Consider the following 19,337-nt stretch of genomic DNA (forward strand, 5'->3'; position numbering starts at 1 on the left):
TATCCATAGCAAGGACTTGGCACATAGGAAGTGTCTGACAAATGGAGCAGAATGTGTTCCAGGGCTCTCTTGGAGGTGTTTACTTGTTGAGATGGTACGGAAGACTCTGTTCAAGACTGTTGCCCCAGATGGAAAGCCAGTCTCCCTTCTCTTCCCTTTGATGGGAAAGACATTGGACTCAATTCTGAATGCAGTAGGAACAAGTGGGGGTTTATAGCCAAGGAGCTATTTGGGGGGGAGGGCGTGGGTGGATAGAAAATTCCTAAGAGGAAACATCAGGGCTAGGGGGATTCTTGCTAAACCCAGTTAAGATAATTCTTGCTGAAGGGAGGCCAGGGTGCTAAGGTATCAAGGGTAAGGGGGATTGAGGAACTTGATCATGTATCAAGGGTGGGGATTCATTCTCAGTGGACTTTGCTGGATTCTTGCTAAAACTGAACTCTTTAAGGACAGACAGAGAAACCCTAGTTCAAGGCCTTGTTAAGAACCTGAACAGGGGTGCCTGGGTGGCTCAGTGGGTCAAGCCTCTGCCTTCAGCTCGGGTCATGATCTCAGGGTCCTGGAATTGAGCCCCGCATCGGGCTCTCTGCTCGGTGGGGAGCCTGCTTCCCCCCCCCCCCCGCCTGCCTTTCTGCCTTCTTGTGATCTCTCTCTCTCCTCTCTCTCTCTCTGTTAAATAAATAAATAAAATCTTTAAAAAAAAAAAAAAAGAACAAAGTTTGGATAAGGAGAGAGTCTTTGTCCATGGAAAGGTAGAACCCATATCGTCCAGTGTACTTCTCTGCCCATCCAGGTTTGGGGATGGGACAGCAGACTTGAGCTACCCTGGGGCTGGTGGGATCCTAGGCTGTGCCTTTAAACATTCAGGAGTTTTTGCCTCACACAGGGGACTCTGGGTCCTTGGGGAAGATGCTGAATTATCCAGGCTTCAGGATCTCTCTGTGCAGCAGGGGTGAGAGACACAGGGCAGTGGGGGAGACACACAGAGGACTCTGCTCTGGTCCAAGACAGCGGGGAACAGGCATGTGGCAGCAGGGGGACAAGAACTTCTGGATCAGCGCCCAGGGAGGCGGCATTCCAGAAGTGGACTTCTGGCCTGGTTGATAAATACCAGAGCTGCAATTAAGACAAAATACTGTGAATATGACACCTGCTGACAGCTGCAGGAAGGCCCCGGAAACCTTTTTTATGAATTGGATTTTGCAGGCCATTCTGCTGGGGTAAGCTGGTGCCTGGGCCAAGGAACCAGAGGGAACTCGGCAGGCCGGCTGCCTAGAGGGCACGGGATGGCTCACTGGGGGAGAAGGGGAAAGAATGATCTTCCATTCCTGTCCAGGGCCCTGTGAAGAACCATTTAAGTCTCAGAAATCATAGCCTTTCAGAGACTGCTTGGCAAGGGCTTAGAGCTCATCTGGGCCAATTGCTCTCATTTTATATTTGGGGGAACCAAGGCCCAGAGGGGAAATGAATTGTCTAAGGTCACACAGCAAGTTACTAGACTCACTAGGGTTGGAGGCCAGGATTCCAAATCCTAGGCTGGCATGCTTGGCTGCAGACCAGTTTATAGTAGTCAAGCATACATCTAGGCATTTGATTCTAGGAGATTCAGCTCTTAGTGCTTGGAGAGACAGAGACAAAGAATGAGACAGAGTCAGAGACATAAAGACAAAGAATGAGATGGAGTCAGAGACATAGAGAGAAAGAATGAGACAGCAAAGAGAGTTGTAGGAGGAGAGCAACATGGAAGAGACAGAAAGAGACATTCATGGGCCTGAGTCGTCAGGTTCAAAATAGAGATTCGAACAGCAGCGTACTGGACAGGACCTCAAGGACCATCTAGGCCAGTCTCCTTCATTTTTACAATAATCAAAGTGCAGCTGAGTGGTTTACATGTGTAAACCATTTTAGGAACAGTTTGACATTGAATGGTAAAAAGGAAATGCCTTTGATTCTAAAAAGTGGCAAAACTTCCATCTCCAAGGGTTTTTGAATGGGATTTGAAAAATGAAGCCCTGTGGGAATATGACCCAGCACAGGGACATTTGGGTATATGTGGTGCCACTGCTTTTTCAACAACAGTCTGGGATTTAGGACTGAGCACTCCATGCCCTCCATGCTTTCTCTGATGTCTTAGACTTTGTGTTTCTGAGAACAGAGGGAAATGCTCTAGGACAGAACCTAAACCCTCTCCTCCCTTACTCTTTTCATCTTGGTACCAACAAATCTTCTCTGCTTTCAGAGTTCAGCTCACTTCTTCCAGGAAGCTTTCTCTGATTTTTACTTATATCCTTCCTCCAATTGGTACCCATCACTTCCTTCCAGACATCCCCAGCCCTCTGTTAGCCACTTCTCTTTTTCATTTTTAATGCAAAGTAGTTATCTCTGAAAATGTTAATTAAAGAGCCCCTATTCTATTCCAGGAACTCTGAAATCCTTAGCTCTCATCCTCACAATAAACTACCAAGGTGGGTTTTGCTTTACCCATTTTACAGATAAGAAGACTGATGGGCACCTAGGTGTCTCAGTCATTTAGGCATCTGCCTTCTGCTCAGGTCATGATCCTGGGGTCCTGGGATTGAGTCCCATGTCAGGGTCCCTGCTCAATGGGGAGCCTTATTCTCCGTCTGCCTCTGTCCCTTCCCCTTGCTCCCAACCTGTGCTCTCTCTCCCTCATTCTCTCTCTCAAATAAATAAATAAAATTTAAAAAGAAAAGAAAAAGAAAATTGAGGCTGAGAGAGAGTGAAAAACTTCCTCAAGGTTATGGACCTAGTAAGTGGCAGCCTGGAGTTACCCAGGCTGGAGTTACCCAGGGGCCTATATTCTTTCCATGACACGGAATGACAGGAACCATCTAGTGGTTGAGTCTTGCATATATTTGGCATTCAATGTGTGCTTCTGAATGAATGAAACAGTAAAGGATTGAATGCACACAAGGAATAGCCTTTCTTCAGAAGGCTATAGCTCAGGGGCTTGCCACCTACAGCCTGCAGGCCAAATCCAGCCGGCTTCCTGTTTTTGTAAGTACAAATTTAGTAGACACAACCACATTCCTTTATTGTGTTTGGTTGCTTTCATATATAATAGTAGAGTTATGTTGTATCAGAGACCATGCAGCCCACAGAGCCTAAAATATTTGTTACCTGGCCCTTTCCAGAAAAAGTCTTTTGACTCCTGCAGAAGCTCAGATTTTTACTAGAATTGTGTATGTGTGTGTGTGTGTGTGTGTGTGTGCGCGCGCGTGTATGCATGCGCACACATGCTTGTACACTGGGTATGTCTATAAAGTTACCAGACAGATTCCACATGTATCTGGTACATGCCACTTCATTATTTTACACACCGGCTTCATCTAAAAAGGTGTGCTCCACCCTTTTGAAATTATATATATATAGATATACACATATAAATACATATTGATTATATATTAACTAGAATCATATTATTTATATATTTATATATATATATTATACATTTAAAATAATTGTGTCGTTAATATAATAATATATTTATGTATATAATAAAATATATATCATGTATATGAAATACAATTAGCAATAATCGCGCCTCGGATAAACCTCATTGGCTACGATACTGCCACTGCGCAAAGCTTATGTATATGAAATACAAATTTCAAATATATGTATTTGAAATTTGTATAATTTTAAAAGTTAAGTTTAGCTTGCTGGCAGCACCTTGGCACAGACATGATGCGAGCCAAGACCCTGATATCAGAGGTCTTCCCTGAAGTAGAGGAGGGCAGATTCCCCCAGAGCAGTCGCAGTGGGGGTGGACTTTGAGGCTTGCCAGAACAGTATTGACAGGAGCAGTTTCTGGCTAAATGAAAAGCAGCCTTTTAGACGGGTGACACTCCCATTTCCTCTTGGCTGGCGGGGGTGATCAGGATTCTGGGCTCCCAACCTCACCTCCTTCCCTGGGATAGGGGCACTCTTCCTCCCCCTAGGGGCCCCCCTCCCCCACACCACCAGTGCACTCTCTTGTGAAGCCAGAGCCCTGCCTACCTGTTCCTGCTCTCGGGAGCCGGAGCCGTGGACTGGCCTCTGGACCCCTGGCATCTGGGCCAGAAGCAACACCAAAGCAGGGATTGGCTGATTCGCACCCCAAATGCCCAGCTGGGAGTGCTCGGAGGCGTGACAAATTTCAGCCTGTCGCCAGCGTGTGTTCCCTGGCCAGTCCCTCCTTGGGCCTTGCCCACAATGACCGGTCTATCACTCAGCCTCACTCACCTGCTCACCGTCTCAGGACTGCTCCTTTCCTCAGCTTACTGCTCGGGTGAGTTGTGTGTGTGTGTGTGTGTTGTATGCCTGCATATGTGATATGTGCGTGGTTTTAGAAAAAAGGCTTGAGAAGCAGGTTTGTTCTGGGTGCTTTTAGCCTTCTTAAACTTCTCGACCACTGCTAGAATTGCTCATAAAGGGGTTTGATGGTGGAGTTGGTGGGGACCTTGATATACACACTCATGTGTGTACATGTGTGTGTGCCCCTCTTGTGACCTTAACCTTGAGGCTGCAGCTGCTGCTTCTTTGGCTTTGAAGTAACATCACATACTGTGGTCTGGGCCAGCCACGGTATTGGGTGGCTGAAACATTGTCCATTATTCTCCAGGCTGATGGCTTGGGTCATGTGGTTACTGCTCCAGAGACAGTCACCACCAAACTGCCAGATCATCTCCTCTGCAGGCTGTGCCTTCATCTGCTCCCCATGCCCACACAGGGCCCACTTGCAAGAGGGCAAATGCTTACTGTGGTCTTTCAGAGACATTCAAGTACCTTCAACTTTTAGCATCAGAATTTGCATTTCAAGGTGTGTGGGATATGGGAGTAGGGATTGGAGGAAACGCTTGGTAGAGTGTAGCCTTCTCTGGAATCAGTGAGTCAGGAAAAACTTCGGGCAAACTAAAGCCAGTTATCTTGAGAACTTCACTGCAGTGGAGACATCCGGCTCATGGTCAGGACACTCGGTGCCACTTGGAGCACGTGCTCTTCACCTCTTTTCTCTTCTCATCCTTCTGGTGCAAGTTCCAACAAGGAGGGAAAGGCCCCAGAGTGGGAGGAGGTAGAAGGAAGAAGTTGGGGACAAAGTGCAGAATAGTTAGCAAACGGCTGCACCTAGAGTTTTCCTACCCTACAAAGGCAAGAGGCTTAGGTGATTTGGGTGGCTTCTCGACACACATTTGCTTGATTGGGCAGGGTGTGGGCAATGCAAAAATGGGAGGCAGAAACAGAAAGGCTGTCTCTTATACTCTATGGGGTGCTGGTCTCGTGAGTGGGAGGTGCAGGCAGACAGAGTGGTGATCCTGGTGTCGTGTGCACGAAAACAGAATGTGGAGATGGTTTGGGCCAAACTCCTTGGGGTGTAGGTAAGGAACCTGTGTCTCAGAAATGAGTCGTAACTGGTCAGAGGGTCACTTGTCCCCAAGTGCCCCAGAGTCAAGTGGGTATTGAGGCAAAGGGCAACGGTGGCATCTACAATGGTCCACAAAACAGAAATGAAAACAAAAATCTAACATTCACCACAGGTCTGCATTAAACCCAGCCTTATTTCTCCCCAGGAACGGGCGCTGCAGCGGTCACATACAGTATGACTTCAGCGTCTTTAAGTGAGGGCAAGTGGTCCTGAAATTCCTCGGGAGTTGGCATTTCCAAGGCAGCTGCCTGGGCCTGAGCCACGCGGCACACCCAGGCTCCTGCTGGCCCTGTGTTCATGCATATGTGGTTGTTTCCATTACCACAGAGCCCGCTGGGGCTTTTCCAAGCTGGACCCTGGGCTTAGACATGATTCCATGGAGGCAGCCTAGTCCTGAGTGAGACCTGCAGGCCACTCGGATGGCACCAAAATAGACATGTGAAGTCCTGGCTTAGTTGACAGGAGCTGTTCCCGAACACATCCACCTGATGGAAATACTCTGAGCTGGAATGAGCCGTAAATAAACTAGACTGTGCTAAAAACAAACATCTCCAGGGAGTTGGTGGGGGGGTGGGCAGAAATAGATGCTCTTCACCTGCTGAAAGTGAAGTCAAGGTCAAGGGGGAAAGGGCGAGGAGGGATGGGGAGAGGTGACCAGTGCAGATGCCTCGGCGGGAAAAGCAACGGATAACTTGCATTCACCGAAGAGTTCTCCAGTTTCCAGGAAGAAAGAAGAGAATGGCTTTAAATGATTCAGGACCTCTCATCCATGGAAGACCACAGAGAATGTGGGGTAAAGGGAGGCCATATATGGTCTGGAAAGATGAATGGTGCACATTAGCCATGTGAATGCCAGCCTTTCAGGTGCTCCTGGCGGGCAGAGCCTTTGCAGAAAACCACAGCCTCAGACCTTAGCTGTGTGCTGAGGCCAAAGAGCAGCGAAGGAGAAAGTGCCACTGGGGGCCATTGAGAGGGTTCTGGCCACCTTCACCACCCGTCCAGGGATGTGCAATGGAGCTGCCTATCCCAGCTTACTCAACATGCCAGGAAAGGCACTTAAAGGAATTTGAAGAGGGGTGTGATTGACATTGACGTCAAGTTTTATAACAATGTAGCTGTTGTATTTTTCCCCCTAGGAGAGAGAAAGCAGCCCATGACAGTTAGAGCCGATCTGCCGCTCCCCACTAGGCCATGGTGTTTGGTTGAATGAAAGTAGTTTCATAGAACAGCATCAGACAAAGGTCAGTCTGGGGCGGTGATGACCCAAGTTAAAAACAAGGCCACTGTGTCACCGTATCAGACCACCATCCAACCAGAAAAATGGCCAGCCATCCTTTTGTCCTTGCTAATATGAGTGAATACTGCTGCTTTACTACCCACAGCTTCGGTCTCCCTGTGCTCTTCTCTTTTTCTGGATAAGAATCAAGGTAGTCACATACTAACTCTCGCTTCCCAACTGCATCCAGTCCAGGCAGACTTGGCTTCCTCGAGAGTCACTCCCAGCATCACCTAGTGAATGCCCAACTCCCAGGACAAATCCTTTCTAACACCTTCTTAGGAGATGACGCACAGTCCCCTGGGGTGCGTCCTCCCTCAAATGAGTCAGTAGGGCCAGTTTTGTGCAACTGCACATGTCCTCCTGATGGTGTTGGGTTGGAAGCCCTCGATACTATATATTTCAAGTAGTTGTTATGGGAGCCCCTTGCCTTCTTCTAAGCTCCTGACTTGTATTTCCACCCACATGTGGAAGAGTGTGGAGATCAAGAGGAAGAGCCCTAGAAACAGGCTGCCGGTTGTATGACCTTGGGCAAGTTGCTTCACCTCCTAGCCTCAGTCAACTGATCTGTAAAGTGGGGATGTTGACAATAGCATTAACTCTCAGGGTTGCTGTGAATTTGCACTGAAGTAAGTATGTGAAGCACTCACTTCATTGGTGCCTAAGCAAGCATGTAATAAGTATTTGGGTTTTTGAAAAGTTATTATTATGAATTCAGCAAGCATTTGTGGAATACCTAGTGTATGTCAGGTACTGTGCTAGAACCTGGGGATTAAAAACTGGCTCCCATCCTCTCAGAAAGCACTGTAGTAAGGGAGAGACAAGGAACTGTTTCATTCCACAGGTAAGAGTGAACATGGGGGTAAACCCAGAGAAAAACATGGCAGAACTCTCGACCTTGGCCTGGGAAGTCAAGGAAAGCTTCCTGGTGGAGGCAGCACCTGACAGTTCTTGATGAATGAGTAAGAGTCTCCAGGATTAGGCTAGGTCTGGGTGCAGGGGATGAGTGGGATATGAGCAGAAGGGCCTTGGCAGCCATTCCAGCTCCACGGGCCTTGCTGTTTGCGGGTCAGGAGCACCAGTCAGGTGTCTTTCTGCAACCCCACCCCCCCTACCTCCCCACCCACCACAGCCTGGTCCAGGCCTGGCAAAGCATGTGCTTCAATGAACAAATGTCTAACACCAAATCTGACAGCTTTCCCCACAAACCAGTGCCTCCTCTGACGTTTCCATCTCCCACTCTGATCACTGTGGTCCCAGGTCCCTGCAACCTCGAAACCATCCTTGACTCTCCCTCCTCTTGTGCTTCTGTGACACACTGCCCCACCTTCTGTGTCTTCCTCCTCAGTAATGTTTGCATCCGTCCCTTCCTTTTTGTCCTCACTGCTTCCCTGGCCTGGCCACGCTACCCCCACCTCTGGCTGTTGCAAGACTGTATTGATTGTTTAAATTGTGTGTGTTTGTTATATTTTTTTATGAATTTCATTTCAGGACAATGAAAGGGTCTTCACCAAATATTTCTTACAAAGGAGGCACTGGGGTAGGGAGGGCCGAGGGCCACTGGCACAGGCTCGTGGAATGCTCCTCCCCTGGGGAGTGAGTGTGGGGGATGCGCATGGAGCAGCCATTCCTCAGGAGCACCCACTAGCTGCCTGATGTCCATAGCCAGGTCCTGGAGCCCAGGGTGAAAACAGGAGGCAAGCATGGGCCCCAAAGAGACAAGACTGAAACTGGGTTCAGGCCGAGAGAAATGTGGTAAAGTGACCTGCCTGTTTCTGTGAGACCAGAGGTTCGATGAAGGGGTAGAGGTGAGGGTACCATCATGACACCCAGACTGAGAACTGTAAGGTGACAGCTGGTGGCAATTATGGGCATTACTGCTATGAATATTCTAGTACATGTGTTTCAGTGAACATATACCCACTTATCTGTTGGTAAATACCTAGGAGTGACATTGCTGGGCTGTTGGGGATATCTGTATCCAGAAGACAATACCAAGCAGTTTTCTAAGGAGGTTGAACCAACTTACACTCCCCTTGGCCAGTGTATGAGTTCTGTTTGTTCCACGGTCTTGCCAACATTTGTTATTTTCTGTCATTTTCAGTTTAGCCATTCTGGTGGGGTATGTAGTAGCTACCAGCCTGATGTTCGGCAGCTGTGGACTGGATAAGTAGATGGTGGTGTAGTCACACGGTGGAACTCTAGTCCGCATCAACAGCCACAAGCAGCAAACGAATGACCCCCGCAAACACTATGTTGAGTAAAAGAAACCAAACACAGGAGTTCATATTGTCTGATTCCCTTTATAAAAAGTTCCAGAGTAGACACAGTGGCTCCCTGGGGTTAGAAGTCAGGATGCTGAAGAGGGAGGAGCGCAGAGATCAGGCAGGAGCTGATGGGGCTTGTGGATGCTGGGGAGTGATTGTATGTTTTGATCTGGGGATGTGTTTCAGCTGTGTTCCTTTGCAGGTGTCTGTTGGGCTGTAGACTCATAGCCTGCATCCTTTCTGTAAGGTATACTTCAACACTGAGCATACACTAGAATTGAACAAGGGCAAGACCCCACGTTCCATAAAGCTCTCAGGGTCCAGGGCCCTCCTTTCATCTCCTCACACCCATGTATTGAGTCACTAGACTGTAAACTCTTTAGTCCCCATGTGACACCAACTGTGTGTGTCTAGAGTCAAATAGATGTTTTAAGTCAGGGCTCCGGGTCTCTTATAATCAACAGCACCTCGAGCCCTGGCAGCCGGCTCCCTGACCAATTCCCTCTGAGTCCACTGTTGAGATAATTACCAATCACTTCCTTCTCCTTAGCTGTTAGAAGTGGATCTAAGTCTGAACTTTGCCTTCCTTGTCACATCTACAAAATGACAAGTCCGTCCCTGAAGAGGGAGAAACAGGCTTCTAATGGTCACAGGGTCCATACCATCTGCTTGTTTATTAACCACCCCCATTCAGCGAAGGCTGGAGAGGGTTCCATCAAGTAGCAAACAGAAGGTGTGCTCACAGCTAGCGGGTTAGAAATCGGATTCAAAAATCTGGCGTGCCACCTGGATCTCTCCAGGGTCCCGTGGGCATGACAGAGGCCCCAGCAGTGCCCCCACACTAATGAGCAGCAGTTTTCTCTGCACAGCTCTTCCCGGCCTGGATCAGAAGAAGCGTGGTGGCCACAGAGCATGCTGCCTCCTGACGCCCCCTCCTCCACCACTCTTCCCACCACCTTTCTTCAGAGGGGGCCGAAGTCTGGTGAGTACCGTAGGACTCACAAGGAAACAGAAATGCAGGCTCCCTAGTGCCCACTGCACAGCCCCTCCTGTCCCCCCACTAGAGGTGTGCGACCTCCAGAGAATTCTTGAGGGATCCAACCCTTCACTCTCACGCAGCAGGCTGACCCCTAGGATGGGCATTTTGCAGTTTCTGGTGTGTGTCCCTTCTCCCACTGTCTTAAATAAGTTATGGAGGGAGATTCTTCTCAGTGGGAAATTGGATTTGGCACAGTGTCCTGTCTTCCTGAGACCAATGAGGTAAATTTAGAACTTTTGAGGCTTCTTTCAGCTGCTCAGATACAGAATTTCTCCTTTCTTCCCAAGTGCTTATGAAATTCCTTTCCACTGCTCATATTGAATGTAGGCTGTTTCTGTGAGGGGACATGAGAAATGGTCCCTCAATAGCCATACTGAGGTGTGAGAGGGAACAGAATTTGGGAAGAGGGAAAGAGCAGGATTTGGGAAGCTGAGCTAGAAGACAACGGGCCAGGATATCCTAAGGACTTGGGATTCTCAGATTTTTCCAGAAATTCTAAGATCTGTACTGCCCAGTGCAGAAGCCACTAGCCATATGTGACTTAAACACTTTTAATGCGGTTCGTTCCAGTTGGAATGTGCTGTCCATATATAATACACACTGAATTTTGAAGACTTAGTATGAAAAAAGAATGTGAAATGACTCTGTAATTTTAAAATATCGAATGTATGTTGAAATGATAATATTTGGGGCATACTGGGTTAAATATATTATTGAAATTAATTTCACTTCTTTCTTTTTACCTTTCTTTATGTGGCTACCAGAAACTTTAAAACTATATATGTGGCTTGCACTGGTGGCTTGCCTTATATTTCTGTCAGACAGTGCTGTCCTAGACATTGGATAAGGGCCCCTGAAAATGAGCTTCCTAACTCCATCCAAAGTGGCTATTTTATCTCTATAATCCATTCAAGCCAGGTATGTCTCAAGAGAGAACAGGAACTTGGGGCCCAGAAGGTCTTCTTGGGACACCCTTTGGGGTGTCAGGGAACCACCAGCCTTAAGGACTGGACTGGGGAGCAGGTCTGTGTCCAGGGTGGTCACCCTTCTTCTGTCCCCCAAGTCTGACCTATCACCATGTGTTGCTTTGCATGGAAGCTTCTCTCCCCAGACATGAAGAATCTTATCCTGGAACTGGAGACTATGCCGTCCTCATGCGCACAAGGATCGCTCGGCTCCCCTGGGCCACCCGGCCCCCAGGTTGGTGCATTCCACCAGATCCTTTCCTGCTGTCTTCTGTTCAGAACAGGGAAACCCGCTGGAAAGAGTCTCTTGGCACTGCCCCTTTTAAAGTGATATGGGCACTGTTTTGCCTTCTCTCTCTCTCTTTTAGAAGATTTTATTTATTTATTTATTTATTTATTTATTTATTTGTCAGAGAGAGAGAGAGAGCACAAGCAGGGGGAGTGGCAGGCAGAGGGAGAAAAAAGCTCACTGCTCAGCAGGACCCTGGGAACATGACCTGCGGCGAAGGCAGACGCCTAACCGACTGAGCCACCCAGACGCCCTTGTTTTTCCTTCTCTAGCTCCCCTCCAGCTCCAGGGCCATGTGGATAGCACACTGGCTTCTCCTCTCTGGGTGTATTCTGGCCTCACAGCCTCGATCTCCTCCTCTCTGCAATGGGGATAACAATTATCCCTGCAGTACTAGATTTTGGTGGTGGTGAGGGTCCAAGTGAGCGGCCGCCTACATGGATGTGATGGTTACTGTAATTACCATCAAACACTTGGTTATCCCTTCTGTGACCATTGACCCTTGCCAGTAGCCTGAGAAGTGCCTGCGTTTGGTGTGGGAAAGTGGAGGTGATGGGGAACTCATTACCCTGAGCTTCATTTGGCGCCCAGATTTGACAGCCAGGCAGCCCACTGCTCCCCACTGAAGCTAAAGGAAGTGTGAGGAACAGGCACAATGTTAGAAAGGATTTTCTAGGCAAACAGGAGTACCCTCCAGAGACCCTGTCTCACAGACCCTGGCTCTTCTGACCTACCTGGGAGCAGGCGTCCGTCAAGAAGGAACACCCCCTGGCTGGGGCTTACAGCCTGCCATGGGATCGGAAAGAGGGTCCAAGCAGCAGTCAGTTGCCCAGGTGCCTTCTGAATTCTGTCACCCCTTCCTGCATCAACCCTTCCTTCCTTCCTGTGGCTTCCCATCATGGGACACTAAGCACCAAACTCCTCACCCTGGGTCCCAGAGCCTCCCGCCCCCCGGACGACCCTGCCTGTATCTCCTGCATCAGCTCAGACCACCAACATTGCCCAACTGACGTGCATCTCCTGGGTCCTGATGCATGTCGAGCTCGTTCCAGCCTTAGCGTCTTTGTGCTTGTGGCCCTGGCTGTGTGGAATGTTCTTCCTTATTTTTACCTTAGAGACGCCTTCCTCAACCACCCAGTCTGGAGTAGACTTCCCCATCCCTGTCCGTCCCGATGGCTTGTTGCAATTCTCTGCATCATTTTCTCATCTTGATATAGTGTTCTTATTGGTTTTGTTATTGTCCTTGGCCTCTTTGGTTTTCCCTTTGTAAAATACAAGCTCTCTGGCAAGGACTGACCAACTGTGGCCTACAGGTCTGGTAGCCGTCTGTTTTTGTAATCAAAGCTGTACCGTCTCGGGGTGCCTTTGTGCCGCCAGGGCAGAGGTAAGTGGTTGTGACAGAGATACCGTATCTGAGGCAGAGTCTATGAAATTTGCTATCTGCCTCTTAACAGAGACAGTTGGCCCATCCCTGGTCTTGAGAGCAAGGACATCACCTGTCTTGTTCACACGTTGTGCCCAACTCACACCAGGGCACAGGTTGTCGTAAGCTTACCATAAACATTTGTCAAATGCAACATAAACAGGACTTTGGACCCAGTATTGGCCAGAGGCTGCCACAGAGGGGCTGGGAAGTTTGCAGAAAGGCAGGATGGGCCCCCTGAGAGGCATCTCTGCCGTGGGTCTCCATCTTCTTCATCTGGCAAACTCCACCTGTCTCAGTGAGTGAGGACCACAGGGGATGGGAACGAAAGGGAGATTCTTTGCTCACTTCACACCAGGAGCTCACCAGCCCCACTTGCACATCTGGACCCGCGCAATCCCTTTGGGTCCTGCGGAGAATGTGCTGCCCAGATGGGGCGGCGGGGGCTGGATTTGTAGCCCCCTCTGTTGCCTTAGAACACAGCATAAAATGCTGTTCCCAAGTAAAGTGAGATCTGTGGACCAGATGCATTGGCATCATCTGGGAGCTTCACACACACACACACCCTTCATGCACACACCCCTACTATCAGAATCTGCATTTTAACAAGACCCCCTATTGAATTTTCTGCACATCACAGCTTGAGAAGCTCTGAGCTAGAGCACAATGGCCTGATAATAAGAAATGAGGGAATGGAAGAGTATTCACTCATCCTGCCTGGCAAGGGCATGGTCCTGGGGCCCTCTGTCACCCTGGGCTCCCGGGCTTTGGAGGAGCAGGGAACCTCTGCCCCGCGGAGCCACACTTTCTGGAAACACTGGTGCCCCCCACCAGGCTTTGATCCTTGAGGATTTGTATACCCTGCACCTTGCACTATCCACCCAGGCTAGCCCACACCAGCTCTGAAGTAAAGGGGTGCAGCACCTAGGGCCAGATGGGGGGGCCGGTGCAGTCCTCAGTGGGTCCCTGGGTTGGGGGGCTGGGGAGGGAGGGTGGTGAGATCACCCTCCCAGGAAGCCATCTTTCCACACAAGGATGCCCAGACCAGGAGGAGTGGGGTGAGAGAGAAGGAGGGAGGAGGGAAAGGTTGAAAGAAGTGGTGAGATGGGGGAGGGGAGGGAGAGAAGGGGAAGAGTAAGAAAGGAAAGGAAATAGCTCTCCCTATTTCCCTCCTTTCCCCCAGACAGGAGAATAAATCAAGACGGTGGTTCCCAAACTTCTCTATTCATTCGAATAACCTCAAAAATCCCTGATGTCTGTGCCCCTCTCCTTGCAATTGTGATGGAATTGATCTGGGGTGTGCCCTGGCCTTTGGGATTTTCAAAAGATCCTCAGGGAGTCTCATGTGATAGGTGTGGGAGCTGCTGAAGGGGCTGTTTGGTATTTGCACAAGTCTCATAGGAATCAGATTTCAAACAGGCTTTGCGCTAGGCGTGTCCACCTGTAGATCTTGGGGATGAAGTAGTGACTGGCTGGGAGTTGATGGATGTCCTCTCTGCTCTACTAGGGAATTTGGAAAGCAGTTAGCGAGCTGAGCATTTCATAGACCGTGTGAGCACAAAGGAGCTGCATTCTGGCTGGGAGTGTGCCAAGCTTAGTGTAGTGGGTGCTAGAACCCCTGAGCTGGAATCAGCCGCACTCCTGTGGCTGGGCAGTGGGACAAAAATGCACCATCGCCCACGTTCTTAACATCTCAAGGAAGGCTTTTGCTGCACCTGGTGCCCAGAGAGCCAGCACAGGAATCTCTAAGTTGGCTGCTCCTGTGTGCAAAGCAGAATGTAGCCTTTATCAGGGCCCCAGGGAAAGTTGGTCAAAGCAGCTAAAAAGATAAGAGAGGCGGTGAAGCCTCGTGCTTTCAGCAAACAGCATTTCTTTAGTTGTAACCATGGCACCACTGGAAACGTAGCTCAGAGAAAGCTAGAAGATGACAGGGAGACTGGGTTGGAGGACACAAGAGGGTCCTTCATGGGGTCCTTGGAGCCCTTGAGTCTGCCCAGGAAACCAAACTGCTGGAGGATTCCAGTGCACTAAGGGCCTCCCTCCCAGCCCTGCCTCCCTCACCCACTGTCCTTATTTCTTTCTTTCATTTCTTGTCTTGATGATATAGGGTCCACCGGGACTTCCTGGCAAGATAGGACCAAAGGGAGAAAAGGTATGGCCACCATTTTCTTCAGTCCACCTCTCCTTGGTAATTCCAGCCTGTTATCCTGGGGATGCCACTGAGAATTTTCTGGTTGAGATTTCAAAGCATGTGCTAATTCTGCCTTAGTGCATGAGGAGGGGCTCCATAATGATGGGGCTGCTGCTACAGGTGTGAGATCCCACTGGTGTGTTTCAGCTTGGCACACTGACATGGCAGGGGTGCTGTGAGCGGCCAAGCAACCAAGCCACATGGTCATGCCCAGCCATCAGCCCTACTAAGCTCTGTGCTTCCAGAACTTCTCTTCCAAAGCAGCCTCTGCTTACCTGTCTTCTCCATCCACAGGGGGAGCTTGGCCTACCAGGAAGGAAGGTATGGTCCATGCTGTTCTGTCAGCATTATATGGGCAACTGTGCTTTGTGGGGTGGGGGGGTGTTGTATGCATACCTAGGGGTTGGTGGGGGGACCAGCAATGCACTTCCTTGGGCCCCAGTTCCCAGGCGGACAATGATCACACTGCTGTTCTGAGGATGGCAGTGGGCTCTTTCGGCCTGTTCTTTTGCTAGGAGCTTGAGCCTGCTACTACCAGACATTTGGACTTCTCCCAGGGGCTGCCAAGTCTGGCCAAATTTCCCCCAACCTCAGACCATTTCATCCTGCCATCCATTAGAGAAACCCTCCACCCCAAGCAGTGGTACAAAATGACTCTCACTGTCTATTTAGTTACACTGGAACAAAGTGCAAAACAGAAACAAATGTCTTTCGCCTTTCGGCCCAGCTGAAATAAATGGGAGTCACTTAAGGTCACAGGTACTCTGAGTGAAGCAAACACATGTCATCAAGATTCTCATTCATGTCAGGAAAAAGTAAACCAGCAGCCATTCCCTGTGGTCAGTGGATGCTGGCACTGAACCTGTGGGTCTTGGAGATAGCAGGAGGAGCAAGACTTTGGCCAGAAAAGATGCTTATAATTCTAATCACAAATTACTATTTTTCTGGTTGAATGTTTTACTCCAATGGTTTCACTATCAACAAAAGCCTCAAACAGACCTTTGCAAAGCAAAATTTCATTCCCCCAGGGCTCAACTCATAGCTCCAGGGTAGGCATAGGGGATATCTGAAGTGCTGGGCTGCAAAGGATTCTGGAATGGTCTCCATACTTAGAACTAATGAGGACCCTGATAGATCAGCGACATCTGCCATGAACATGGACGTCAAGAGGAGAAATCAGTACACATGCCAGCATTTGTGATCTCTGGTTTAGGGGTTGAGCCTTCCACGTGTCTGGCTAGGCTAGCTGTGAAATTAGCCAGTGAGTGCAGAGGTTGAGATGGACCCCAAGTCCCTGCTCCCTCTTTCTCTTGTGAGGCTAGCTCTTCCATAGCTTCTGGCTGAGGCTGGTTTCCCTAGAAGCAGAGGTGGAGGTCACGTGTGCAAGTGAATGACTTATGGGCGCTCTCTCGGGTGGATCCTGAGGGGAAGGGCAGTTGAGTGGTGCAGGGGAAGAAGCCCAGCCTGGGCACGGTGTCACAAGAAGTCCACCTTCAGCCTCATTCCTAGGGCAGCTCTGGAGTGTGAACTGCACCACAGAGCTTGTCCTGCCTTGAGATAAGGGAGTTGGGCTTTTGGCTGCAGGGAGAACAGGTTCATAAATTGCTGGGGATCCCAAATTGCCCATGGGCAAATTCCGCAGTTGCAGGTTGCAGGCATGACTTGTGGCAGCAAGGCAGAGAGTCCTGGGGGAATGGACACAGTGAGCAAGGGGAAAAGCTTTTGGGGGAGTACCAACAGCATCTGCCAGTGCACCCCAAACAAAATCCTATCCCATTCTACACTGGATCCTTGGGAAGAACCTATTGCAATGCAAGGAACGTTTGGGTGGGTGGAGTGATAAAGATCAAAAAGCCAAGAAGTTTAGAATCCCTTCTCTACCACCTTCGTTCCCCCCCCCCACCACCACCGCCACCTTCCATTTCTTGGATAGAATAAGATCTTCTGTGTTGACATAATGTGATACCGAGAACTTGAACTTACATCTATGTGACACAACTTCTGAGGCTATCAGTCTTTGGAGGGTGGGGATGAGGAACCCAGAGGCCATGTTTAGGGACCCCACAGTTCCCTTTGAGCCCACCAAACAAATCTCATTTCCTGGAAGGAGGGAAACAAACCCAGTCGTCCTGACTTTTGTTGTTCACTTTTGAAGGGTAGACCCGGCTCCCCGGGTGTTCCTGGCATGCCTGGGCCAGTCGGCCCTGAAGGACCCAGGGTAAGTTGGGTACAGTCTTGGGGCTCATGTGGTATCAGAACACGAGGGAAGGAAAATATCAGCCTTCTTGGCCTTTGGCACATAGTGAAACTCATTTCCTTTGGAGGAAGGAGAATAGAAGATGAGCACTGCTCAGAGGTTCCCAAATACTTGGACTGCAAGATCTTGGTCTATCCAATAGCTCTGTGCCTGTTGGGGGTGGAAATGAGGGGCTGCTCCACTCTCTCAGAGGGGCCCTGGTTCTCTTTTGTCCTCAGAGTTAGCATGCAGTTCTTTGGTTTCCCTGAGATGTTCACAAGAGGGGCTTGTGTCTGGAAAGCTGTTGGCAGGAGACTGGGGGTTAAAGGATGGGCACTGACCTGCTGAAAAAAAACTAGAGTCCTACATTTAGACAGAGATTGCCTAATGCCAATGAAATCCCATTCTTCAGACAGATTATGGGAAGCTGACACATCCACATTCGTGCCTTTGTTTATATTCTTCTCACTTTGGTCACAGACTGTTGGGTGCAGACTTGACCTGTAGAAATCAGGGATGGGCAGGTGAATATCTATAGGCTCTGATTCACTTACCAGCTATATTTATTATGGGAATAGAAAACTGTGTTCCCGGCCCTCTTAGGAAAAGTCCCAAGGAAATCTTAATAAAGATCAAGTATTTTGGATGAAAAAATAATGCCTGAACTGAGATGTGATTTAAATGTAAAATACACAACAGATTTCAAATATTTATTATGAAAAACAGAATGTAAAATACCTTGTTAATTTTATAGTGATTATATGCTTGAAATGATAACAAGATCAAACAAAATGTTATTGAAGTTCACTTCACCTGTTTTAATGTGACTTCTAAAAAAATTCTAAATTAAGTTTAAGTCTCTTATATTTCTACTTTTTAGCCCTGGTACGGAATTTTTAGCACAGACGGTTCAGAGCCTACCCATGAGTCTTAGTCCCTGCCTCAGTAATGCAAGCTCAGAGGCTGATGTTCTCTCTATTTGGCTGCAAACCTAGAGTGAAAGTACATGGAAATGCCTGAAAGGCCGTCTGTCTGCAAAGAACAAAGCCGGTGAAGTTTTCGGGGGTGCTGACACTTGGTCCTATGAGGCCCAAGTGCCCCCAAGCTCTCTCCCCACCCTCTCACAAGCCACTCAGAACAGAGGGAGCATTTATAGCATTTTAGCATTTAGTTTGGAGATCTGCTCTCCCTGGGGCAATTTCATTTTATGTTTAATCTCAAATACCAGGATGAAGCTCAGCCTTGAACCCTTGGGAGTGAACAGGGGAGGATGTGGGGTCCTCAGATTCACCAGCCAGCCCTGAGGGCTCTTGTTCCATCCTAATCCTGCCCATGATTCTCCAGTAAAAGTCACTGTAGGTCCTTTTCCCCTTCTTCTTCACAGGGTGAAAAAGGTGACCTGGGTATGATGGGTTTGCCAGGGTCAAGAGGACCAATGGGCTCCAAGGTCAGTGTGTTAGTCCAGGTGGACATTCCCAGGTCTTCTCTCTAAGGTTCTGGAATAGCTGCTCTCCACAAAGATGAGGACTGGGTAGGGCTGCCGTCCCAGGTGTGGGAAACATCAGAGATATTGGAAAGCCCAGCGCCAGATTGCTTGCCTTTACCAGCCCTTTCGGGGACAGCATCCCTGGGACACGAGGCATAGAGATGTCTTTCCTACTGTTCTCCTGAGCAGGGATAGTCAAGCTCCTGAAACAACAAAGCAGGTGGAAACCTTGTTCAGGCTTTTGTGAGTAAGAAAAACAATGTTCTTTTTAGGCCTGGGAGAAACATAACACTCAGGGACATCTTTGTGTTTACTGTTAGAACCCCCACTAAAAACTTGCAGCACGAGGTGGGGACACACCTCACCATCACATTCAGGGATTCCTTCTACTCTTGCATCAAACCGAAAGGTCCTATAGAGTGGATCCTAAATGCACCTTTTGCTTTCTTTTAGGGCTACCCTGGATCCAGAGGGGAAAAGGTTAGTGTTTGTCTCTGATGGCTTCCCAGAACCTGGCCTGGGCTATTGGCTCTAGGGCCAATGATGAGCAGAGGACAGGCCCAGGTTTCTCTTAAGTTACTGACTATAGTGACTTTCCTAGATATTCCCACAGCAGGGAGGGGTCTCCTGAGGCAGGGCGTGTGGGCAAGGGAAGAGCTCCAGTGGAAGTAGGGCAGAAGAGCCGTTGAAGGTTGTTCCTGGTGGAGAGGGAACATTGCTTGCTTGAGGGATACTGGAGG

At 49.0% G+C, this 19,337-nt stretch overlaps 1 protein-coding gene and 1 pseudogene across 2 annotated transcripts in view; one reads left to right on the forward strand and one right to left on the reverse strand.

The window, feature by feature from the left end:
* The window catches only part of COLQ (collagen like tail subunit of asymmetric acetylcholinesterase), a 56,347-nt gene that overhangs the window by 16,015 nt on the left and 20,995 nt on the right, over positions 1 to 19,337 (forward strand). Inside the window, exons 1-8 of one of the 2 annotated variants that reach the window (XM_059162572.1) lie at positions 3,992 to 4,291; positions 9,838 to 9,950; positions 11,106 to 11,207; positions 14,792 to 14,836; positions 15,170 to 15,196; positions 17,031 to 17,093; positions 18,496 to 18,558; positions 19,051 to 19,077. In XM_059162572.1, coding sequence (XP_059018555.1) covers positions 4,216 to 4,291; positions 9,838 to 9,950; positions 11,106 to 11,207; positions 14,792 to 14,836; positions 15,170 to 15,196; positions 17,031 to 17,093; positions 18,496 to 18,558; positions 19,051 to 19,077 — 516 coding nt within the window. In that variant the 5' untranslated portion in view covers positions 3,992 to 4,215. Of the gene's footprint in view, positions 1 to 3,991; positions 4,292 to 9,837; positions 9,951 to 11,105; positions 11,208 to 14,791; positions 14,837 to 15,169; positions 15,197 to 17,030; positions 17,094 to 18,495; positions 18,559 to 19,050; positions 19,078 to 19,337 lie in introns of those variants that run through there. The other variant, XM_059162573.1, reaches the window with a different exon arrangement.
* Positions 3,494 to 3,610, reverse strand: LOC131826086 (U4 spliceosomal RNA; annotated as a pseudogene).

This window comes from Mustela lutreola, chromosome 2 (assembly GCF_030435805.1).
Source record: "Mustela lutreola isolate mMusLut2 chromosome 2, mMusLut2.pri, whole genome shotgun sequence".
NCBI classification, from domain to species: Eukaryota; Metazoa; Chordata; class Mammalia; order Carnivora; family Mustelidae; genus Mustela; species Mustela lutreola.